This window comes from Rutidosis leptorrhynchoides, chromosome 2 (genome assembly GCF_046630445.1).
Source record: "Rutidosis leptorrhynchoides isolate AG116_Rl617_1_P2 chromosome 2, CSIRO_AGI_Rlap_v1, whole genome shotgun sequence".
Taxonomy (NCBI): domain Eukaryota; kingdom Viridiplantae; phylum Streptophyta; class Magnoliopsida; order Asterales; family Asteraceae; genus Rutidosis; species Rutidosis leptorrhynchoides.
This window is the reverse complement of record NC_092334.1, coordinates 79,527,420-79,537,299: the sequence shown is the minus strand read 5'-3', so window position 1 is coordinate 79,537,299 and position 9,880 is coordinate 79,527,420. Positions and strand designations below refer to the sequence as shown.

The following is a 9,880-nucleotide window of genomic DNA, read 5'->3' as shown; positions in this document are numbered from 1 at the left end:
TACTTCGAAATTTATATCATATCCGAAGGGTGTCCCGGAATGATGGGGATATTCTTATATATGCATCTTGTTAATGTCGGTTACCAGGTGTTCACCATATGAATGATTTTTATCTCTATGTATGGGATGTGTATTGAAATATGAAATCTTGTGGTCTATTATTATGATTTGATATATATAGGTTAAACCTATAACTCACCAACATTTTTGTTGACGTTTTAAGCATGTTTATTCTCAGATGATTATTAAGAGCTTCCGCTGTCGCATACTTAAATAAGGACGAGATTTGGAGTCCATGCTTGTATAATATTGTGTAAAAACTGCATTCAAGAAACTTATTTTGTTGTAACATATTTGTATTGTAAACCATTATGTAATGGTCGTGTGTAAACAGGATATTTTAGATTATCATTATTTGATAATCTACGTAAAGCTTTTTAAAACCTTTATCTATGAAATAAAGGTTATGGTTTGTTTTAAAAATGAATGCAGTCTTTGAAAAATGTCTCATATAGAGGTCAAAACCTCGCAACGAAATCAATTAATATGGAACGTTTTTAATCAATAAGAACGGGACATTTTATGGGGTGAAGGTAATTGGGCTGTAGAGATGGTGAGAAAGGCCCAATAAATAACTCAGGTCCAAAAGGTAATGGATTGCTCGGTGTCTTACACTGGATTGGTTGGTGGGTTACAGATGGGGATATTGGGTGGGACAGGTTATGATGGGCTGATTTAGGGCTTGGTCCAACATAAGCAGCTGGCCCAGGATGAATAGGGGTAGAAGAGTTTAGGTTTGTGGGATTACCCGTTGGTTTAGGCTGTGGTGGGGCCGACATATCAACATGTTTGCCCATTGACGAGATATTAAATACGCATGTCTCTGAATTGCGACTTTTTGGATTGCGTGAGGAAACCTCATGATTACTGTCATCGAAACCTTCTTTGGAATTATCTTCATTTATTGAATCTTGGACAAATGACGTGTCGGTATCTACTTTTTTGGATTTAATTTGCACATAATTCAAAGACTTTTTCGGTGACTGGAAACGGTCACCATCGTCATCGGAGGATAGGTTATCTTCATCTTCTTCATCCGCATCATCCATATCTTCAGATTTAGTAGAGACTAGATCCTCATTAACACTCTCCTGTGTATCTAAATCCATTTGAATAATCTTCTCTAGATCCTCGAATACCTTCACATAAAATGGACAAATTTTATGATCTACAAGAACTGAATCATTTATGGTAGCAGAGTCTTTGGTGTGAATTAGTACACGTCCAACAACAAGGTTTTGATCACCTTCTAGGTTACAGTTTTCCAATTCGATAACATCGCCCCACCATCCTCCAATTTTGGTGAATGTCGTCTCATTCCAGCATTGTACCGGAACACCCAAAACGTTGATCCATGTGAGTCTTCCAGGGTAGTAGACCGAGGGTTTCCAAAGTCGCAGGTTCTTTATCCATCTTTTAATGCCATGTGACTCATTTTGTAGGACAATAGTCGCCGTTTCTTTAGAGTTGAAGAGTAACATTACTTCATAACCACCTAGATACTTGATCTTGACATCAAGCAATCCTTCGACATCGCATAATCTTTTGATTTGTTGTAGGAGGTTGTGGTTTTGAACGTCACCGATTAGGGTGAAACCTTCAAGGTTAGGGTTGTCTTTTTCAATAATTAGCGAGACCATTCTAACTTTGTCACCATTGTCGGGTTTCGGATTAGGGTTTTTCTCCTCCCAAAATTTGACGAATGTACGATCTGGGTGCTGTTGTTCTGGTTTGTTTCTGAAGATTTCCGCAGGTGTAGGGTTCTCTTTGGTGTAGTTATGGGTATTGGTTTCAGTTGAATTTGTTTTTGGTATTTCTCTCCATACTTTCTTGCCCTCTGCCTTGTTCTCACTTTTGTTTTTTGAGATATTCATCTTCCATATGATTTCCTCTTTTCTGTCATTCTTCGCATTGTAGGAGGTAGAGCTATTGCTTTGTGGTTTATTTCTATCACGAGCTGGGTAGACTTTTAGGCCCCATCCTTGAATCTGAATTTTGTTAAGTCTAGCCATCAGTTCTTCTGGTTTAGTTATTCCTTCATAGCGGACAAAACCAAATCTGTGCCCATTTAGTAATCGCTTTCTTGCTAGATAGACATCTCTAACAATCCCATATTTATTGAACATCGCCCATAAATCATTGGTACCCCATGTTTCGGGGAAGTTGTAGAACATGAATGAGGTTAATGGAGGCTTGTTGAAGGTTGTCTTGCGATTCCTATAGTAGTTACCTCTCCTTGCTCCGCGTTGCTTCTTCCATCCTTCATCGTCGCCGGGTAATCCTTCAGGCGAATTGTGCGCCGGAAGTTTTCTCTCTCTCATAGTTTTCTCTCTCATAGTTTATTACTTTTTATATCATTAAATTTGATATGCTCCATACAATTGTATACTCCTATTAACTAATTATACTGTACAATTATTTAATACTCGTATATGGGTAAAAAAATTAACAACTTTAAGGATGAAAATATCGTAGGTAAATAATTGAAGTTGTTTAATTTGTACGAAGTACCAGTTTATCTTCCATCATACGGCCCCATGGGCAATATTGTCATTTAAGTTGAGATTCGTAGTGGCAAATTTGTAACTGAACAGCAGCTTTTGACAACAACAATTCGTCAGTCATGTATGGCCCACAACCCACATGTCTGGCCCACCAACACAGTCTCTCACTTTTATCATAAATAAATTAATATACAATCTCTCATTTGTAAATTGCAACTTCCACCAATCAATCACTCATTACCGCCGATCACCTCCTTCAATTCTCCGGCCAAATTAAACCACCATTAACTACTTGTTTCCTAAATCCAAACACACCATTCATTAATAATTAATAATCAATATATTCGTTTGTACGCGTTAATTTATTTATATTTAAATCAAGTTGATAGATAATTGTTACACAACAGATTGGAAGTGTGTGTGTTTTTTTAAGGAGCTGATAGAAAAAGAAATGTCGGGTACGAGGATGCCTACGTGGAAGGAGAGAGAAAATAACAAGAGGAGAGAACGGAGAAGAAGAGCAATATCTGCAAAAATATTTGGTGGATTGAGAATGTACGGAAATTATAAACTTCCTAAACATTGTGATAACAACGAGGTACTTAAAGCACTTGCTGATGAAGCTGGTTGGACCGTTGAATCCGATGGTACAACTTATCGTAAGGTAATCATTAATCAACAATATTTCTTTTTTTGTTTGATGCTTCGATAGTTTGAAACTGTTAGTTATTATGTATATGTGTAATGTATTTAGTTTTTAGGATTTGGGTTAAACTTAAATTAATGCGTGTTATGTTTTTTAGATAGATTAAGTTCAGTTTTGGGTGTAAATTAGATCCGGGGAGTACTTTTCTATTGCTTTTGTTCGTATTTATTGTTTTCTTTCAATTGGATGAGCAAATGTAAAAAGATTCCTTTCAACTATTTGTGAAAAAAGACCATTATACCCTTACTGGTATCCTAGGAAATCAGTTTTTACCCCACATTTACGTACTGAGTTTATGAATGAAACTAATCAAAAGGATTTATATGTCATATACTTGCGCGTAGCTCTTGGTTATAATTTTTAAATTTAGTTTACATTTTTCATTTTTAAAAGAATAAAAGCATTAGCGAGACCATCAAGTTTAAGGTTCAACAATAACTATGAATTCTAATAATGTACTCCGTATATGGTTAATGGTTAATTAGAATGCATGTACAAATATGTACGAGTTTCTGTTTGTTAAAGTTGATGTTAATCTGATTATCAGGGATGCAAGCCTTTGGATCAGAGGATGCACATTGGTGGTTCGGTGTCAGCGAGCCCGGGCTCATCTTACCAACCGAGCCCGTACGCTTCATGTAATCAAAGCCCGCCTTCCTCTTCGATTGCGAGTCCGACTGGGCTAATCACCCCTCATCCCGATTCTCTAATTCCTTGGCTCAAGAATCTCTCGTCTTCATCCTCGTCATCTAGCTCTTCCAAGCTTCCTCATTTTCAAATCCACAATGGTTCTATGAGTGCACCGGTGACCCCACCCGCGAGCTCACCAAGAGCAAGATCCCCTCCTCGAATCAAAACAGGCTCCACGTGGGGTCCACGAGCACCCCACTACCCTTACCTCCCCTCGTCGACCCCACAAAGCCCATCTCGCCAGTCGTTTCCTAACTACGATTGGTACTCTGGGATTCGAGTCCCACAAAGTGGGCCAGCTTCCCCGACTTTCACGCTTGTGGCGGCAAACGGGTTTGGGTTCAAGGAAACGAATACGGGTAATGGTGGATCACGAATGTGGACTCCCGGTCAAGGCGGGACGTGCTCTCCTGCGATTCCGTCAGGGTTTGATAACAATGCCGATATCCCTATGGCTGAAGTTGTATCCGATGAGTTTGCGTTCGGAAGAGTGAAGCCGTGGGAAGGCGAGAGGATTCACGAGGAGTGTGGTTGCGATGATCTCGAGCTTACTCTTGGGACTTCAAAGACAAGGTTCGTGCGAATTCAAAGAAATTAATATTATGGTGTCAGGATCAGATCAAAAGACTTTCAAACAGGTGATTCCGTACACCACTAAAAATATATGTACACCACTAAATAAATTGAAATTTATTTGTCTTCCAAAATAAAGTGGTTTACGGATTAATTTTAGTAGTGTAAGAATTACTAAAATAAGTAAATAACAGTCATACATAATGCAAGTCACTAAATAATACAGAGAATTCGTAACTTATTGACCGAAAATCCTACTAAAAAATCTTAAATTTTCATTTACGAACGTGTTATTATTCAATTTTCTCATGTCTAATACTTTACAATGTTGCAGATAAAATGGTGACTCAAAGAAGAGATGTTCATCTAGCGTTGTGCCGAATTCGTGTTTACACACCATCTCTGTTTGTAGTCTATTAAGTATGTTATATGTATGAACAAAAGATGCAGTTGCAATTGTATTCCAGTCTTATGTGGCTATGAATACATTAGTAAATGGAGTTGCAAATATTTGTATGTATGTTGGTGTGCAAAATGATGACTTTTTGTTCATGGTGAGGATCCAATGTTGGCTTTAACAGAAAGCCAAACAAAAAAAGGATAGCACGGCAAGTTTTTCATAATTGCATATTTTTGAATTTTGACTTTTGATAACCCCTTTTCATATTCAACAAACTTCACATAAAAGAATAAGTAAGAAGACATAACAAAAAGAAATCATATACTACGTAACAATCAATCCAAAAGTGATAAATACAATTATTATTATTATTTTTACAGAAAATACAATAATATAAATTCAACGTGCTACAAAACCGATACAGCAGACAATCAACATATACAATTGTTCAGTTTTGGCACTGTTCAGTTTTGGTATTTTCGATCAGATTTGGAAATTGAAGAGACGGACTAGAAATGGTCTGTTTATTTCAAATTTGGTTCCTCGTTCATAAGCCAAAACGACGTGATTTTGCATTTAGTACGACTAACGATTAGATTGACCTATTTATTGCTTTTAACTTTTCATATAGATAGTGAAATATGATACATCAACCAAATTTATAGTACAGTTGCACATGAACCTTGTTACAGAGGTGGTACACTGGTACTATATATAACACAAATCATCTTCATATAATAAAACAATCAAATCAATTTTTAGTTTTGTTATTTATGCACAAATCAATTCGAATTCAAATACTTGCTCCATATATGCAAAAGAATTTACACAATGGGCAAAAGTTTTAACTGTACAAGTGACACTTAAACAAGAACAATGAATAACTTGATTAATACCTCTCAACTTTCATGTACAATTCTGAGAGTGCATCGTAAAGAATAGCGGCAGCAGGAGGTCGAGGTAATGAACCGAGAAGAATATCAGATGTTTTGATAGCTGGATTACCATAAAACCTGCAATTTTCCTGTACACGTGTCGTCACCATGCTACCTTCAAGTGAACAACCAACAAAAGCACCTGCAAGGCAACCAAAACGTCAAAGGTGCAATCAAGTATATGTTGGTATCTAATAATTTGAGATGGCAAAAGGGGATTAAGCGAGATGGTAACAGGTCACAACGGGCCATTTTTGGTTCAAGTCAAAACGGGCTGGGCTAGGTAGATCCAGAACACTTGCTGTCCATTTTTTCATAAAGTATTGTATGTCATATATGAATACACTTAAGACGACTTTCTACCTGTTTGGCCCAATTGGCCCGTTTAACTCGTTTTCCTAGGGGTGTTCAATATGTGGTTTCAAACCGATAACCCGAAAACCGAACCGAATGAAAACCTAACAAAACAAACCCAATTTGAATTCGGATTTCGGTTCGGTCTTCAGATTTGAATTCGGCTTTTGGTTTTAACTTTTTTAAATTCGATTTAACCGAAACCAATTTCAAAACCGAATACAACCAATAAAACTTCAAATTATTAATATACATGGATGAAAAACAATTTTAAAATAAAAAAATGAAATTAAAATTGATTTGTGATGATTATTTGAATTAAATTGTGATCTTTTGAGTTTTTCGGTTTTAAACGAAACCGAAACTGACCCGTATTCAAATTCGTTTTTTGGATTGGTTTCGGTCTCCAAATTGAATTCGGTTTTCGATTTGGCCTCTAGAATTTTCAAAACAGATCCGAATAAAAGAGGAAATTGAAAACCGAACCAATGAACACCCCTATGTTTTCCTATAATTGAAATTTTATTTTACCCTTGGACTTGCTATTAATAATTGGGTTGAAATTGCCACCTCTATCAATTGTTTATGATCAAAGTTGTTTAAAATAGCAATTGTTTACGATCACAATTGGTTATCTGAAATTATGTTTTCACTTCACCTTTACTACAACTGTATGTATAGCACGCAGCATAACCACCATCACCGGCCCGAAAATCAGCTTCAGCAGCCCGTCCAATAACACCAGCAGCAGCACTCACACCTGCTCCTACTGATAAATGTGCATTTCCACTAAAAGTCCGGACAGCATCACTATTTCTGAGCACGATTATGAAATCAGTAACCTCCCCTCCAACCTGTTTATCCAAAATAAACAAAAACCAAAGCTTGATGATGCAGGCAAAGAACACAGTAGAAAGCATTTTAGATCAAACGTTTTCAGGCGTAACAGTCGCTAAAACTATAATTTGGCTACAAAAAAAAAAAAAAAAAAAAAAAAAAAGACGACGTGGCACATTTGATTCATCTACGTTAGAATGAGTGAACAATATATGTCTTATCTTTAAAGGGTCAAAAGGATCAACTCATTAAACTTTAGTTAGAAAGAAAAACATGCAAACTGGATAAAAAGTTGCCTAAAGTGTATTTATACACACAATTATACATGTACACAACCTCCTGAATCTCTTTATGCGAAGAATAATGTTAACATGTATTTTTTTTGGAAACAGTAACGATACATATCAACGCATCTATTATTGAAAAATAATTGAATTTTGACAAGAAATGTCTTGATCCATACCCAATTTAACTTGTTTCCTCAACCTAGCTGACACACCCATTTTGTCACCTCTAGAAAATAAAAAATAAAAAACAAAAAAAGAGAGGCTAAAGTTGTATATTTCACCTGCGCTCCCCAACCCATACCAAATGAAGAAATAGCAGATGGTGGAGACCAAGATCCATCTTCTCTACGTGCAACAACCAAACCTGTACCGATATTGTACGTGACCATCATGCCAACTTTAGCAACAGTAAGAATCGCAAGTCCTTTTGCCTGTTTCAAAATCGAATCCGGGATTGATCTTTCTGGTGTCAATGCACCAATCTATAAATAAAAAAATTCCACAAGTCAACGAACTTTCTACAATATATCTTCAAATTAAACAAGTTTAAGAAACACTCTTTACCTTAAAGTAACCTCGAATGGTGTTTGTAGCTTTATAAATCTCATATTCCATGGTTTGTCCCCAAGGGAAGTTAAGCCATGATCTTAACGTACTAAGATCGGTCAAGTCCTGTGTCGGCACTTGTGCTGCGCGACTCACTTGGTCCATTAAGTACGGTTGAACCGACTCAAGCCTAACAAAACATACATCACAAACCCGTTGCGGGTCCCCTTTTAGAAACTTTGCGGGCAATAAACTCCTCCCTTTAGAACAATCGTTACAAAAGATCCCACCACAAAATCGACAGTGATGTCGTGAACATAGTATAGGATGAAACCGCACATTACACAACATACAATAAGATGCAGCACTATCCGCCAACCATTTTGGTGGGTCCGCTTCTAGAAGTTCCTTTATAACATCAGCATTAACCTCTGTTAGATTATCAGACACTTCTTTCCATGTACGCTCAAGTAGCTGATCCGATAACCACGAAATTTGATACGCGTAAGTATCACCAGACGTTACGGATCTCATCTTCCCTTGAGCTGCAAGTAACATATCAAGAACAACGTCCCACATGGTTAATTCTTTATCTTCACCAGCAAACTGATCCCATTCCATTTCATTATCACGTAGGTAATTCGTGTTTAAACGGATACCTCTATTCCACTCTTCACGTTGACTTTCCGACATCGGTGGGACCGAAACAGGAATCCAAACGCCAGTGTCTTCGTTGAGAGGTGGGTCATAATAAAAATACGGACTTTCTTTCTCATTATCAGATTCCAGATCCTTACTTTCATTCAATACGTCTGTTTTCTCAACTTCAAGTTCCGAAATTTCTTCTGTCTTAGTACCATCGCTACCTCCCTCTACATCACTGGTTTTACCAATTTCATCGATTCCTTCAGGTTCCTAATTAATTACATTCTCTTAGTTTCAACATTTGAAAAAAAGTTTACACACAAAATTTGGTTAAAAGTGTGAAAATGTATCAACTTTAAACGAACATATCAGAATTTCAACTATGTTATTGTATGTATACAACTGCTTGTAACTTGTAAATAAATGATGTGGCAATGTTTAGAAAAAAAACTATTGGCTACCTGTTTTGCAGTCACTAAATACATACAATAAGTAAATCAATAACTGAAAATTCGATACATACAATACTATTTCATAGTAGCTGAATACATATAACAGTAGGTCGGATAAACAGTTAAAGTTCGTTACATTATTAGACCACTTAACCAATATAATTTAGAAAAATATACACTTTGCAACAACATATGATCAAGTGATATAAAGTATGTAAACATCAAAGCTAATCAAACTAGTTTTTCATCCTAATTTTGTTTTTTATATATAAACCTATATAACAAAATTGAAGGATTTAATCCACGGAACTAAACTAGGCATGATCATCATAAACAACACAAATACACACACATATATACATATATTATATATATTTGTGTATATATATGTTAGTATAGTACCTTGGGAGAGCAGAATTTAGGTTGATAACCATCGAGATGAATTATAGGGTATCGGACAACATTAGATTCATCCATGGTTGTATGATAGTTTGTTCGAATCGTTGCGATGATCAAACAGAAGATTGATTGATTGATTAATTGATATAAACTCGGATTAGGGTTTATTGTGCGTCACGAAAATTAAATCATTTACTCATGAAGATGATGATGATGATGATGACGACGGTGGTGCGTATAAGAATATACTTATCTATGTTTTCCCCCAATCTTTTCTCATGTTTAGTAATTTTCCCCTATTTTATCGGAAACGAAACAATTTTTATATTATACGTTATTATTAATTATTAAAATTATTAATGATAAATGATTAATTATTTTATTATTATTATTATTTAAATTTAAATTTAAATTTAAATTATACATTATCATTATTATATTAATTAATTAATTAATTAATAATAATAAAAATAACTAGTAAAACGGGCCCGC

At 35.8% G+C, this 9,880-nt stretch overlaps 2 protein-coding genes across 2 annotated transcripts; one reads left to right on the top strand and one right to left on the bottom strand.

The window, feature by feature from the left end:
* Positions 1–2,800: 2,800 nt before the first annotated feature.
* LOC139891067 (BES1/BZR1 homolog protein 4-like) lies at positions 2,801–5,128 on the top strand. Its single transcript, XM_071873993.1, has 3 exons — positions 2,801–3,228; positions 3,818–4,533; positions 4,868–5,128. The coding sequence occupies exons 1-3, from the start codon at positions 3,016–3,018 to the stop codon at positions 4,869–4,871; spliced, it is 933 nt and encodes a 310-aa protein (XP_071730094.1). The 5' UTR covers positions 2,801–3,015; the 3' UTR covers positions 4,872–5,128.
* A 485-nt stretch (positions 5,129–5,613) lies between these two features.
* Positions 5,614–9,658, bottom strand: LOC139891066 (uncharacterized). The gene is made up of 5 exons (XM_071873992.1): positions 9,392–9,658; positions 7,911–8,807; positions 7,628–7,828; positions 6,881–7,076; positions 5,614–6,010 (listed from the first exon to the last, which is right to left on the bottom strand). The coding sequence occupies exons 1-5, from the start codon at positions 9,464–9,466 to the stop codon at positions 5,823–5,825; spliced, it is 1,557 nt and encodes a 518-aa protein (XP_071730093.1). The 5' UTR covers positions 9,467–9,658; the 3' UTR covers positions 5,614–5,822.
* Positions 9,659–9,880: the final 222 nt, after the last annotated feature.

Bases quoted from the DNA above. Each gene is read 5' to 3' on its own strand.
- LOC139891067 (XM_071873993.1), top strand. From the start codon at position 3,016: ATGTCGGGTACGAGGATGCCTACGTGGAAGGAGAGAGAAAATAACAAG. The intron at 3,229-3,817 runs GTAATCATTAAT...TCTGATTATCAG, and splicing joins ATGGTACAACTTATCGTAAG to GGATGCAAGCCTTTGGATCA.
- LOC139891066 (XM_071873992.1), bottom strand. From the start codon at position 9,466: ATGGATGAATCTAATGTTGTCCGATACCCTATAATTCATCTCGATGGT. The intron at 7,829-7,910 runs GTAAAGAGTGTT...TTTTATTTATAG, and splicing joins CCATTCGAGGTTACTTTAAG to ATTGGTGCATTGACACCAGA. The intron at 7,077-7,627 runs GTGAAATATACA...TTGGATAAACAG, and splicing joins GTATGGGTTGGGGAGCGCAG to GTTGGAGGGGAGGTTACTGA.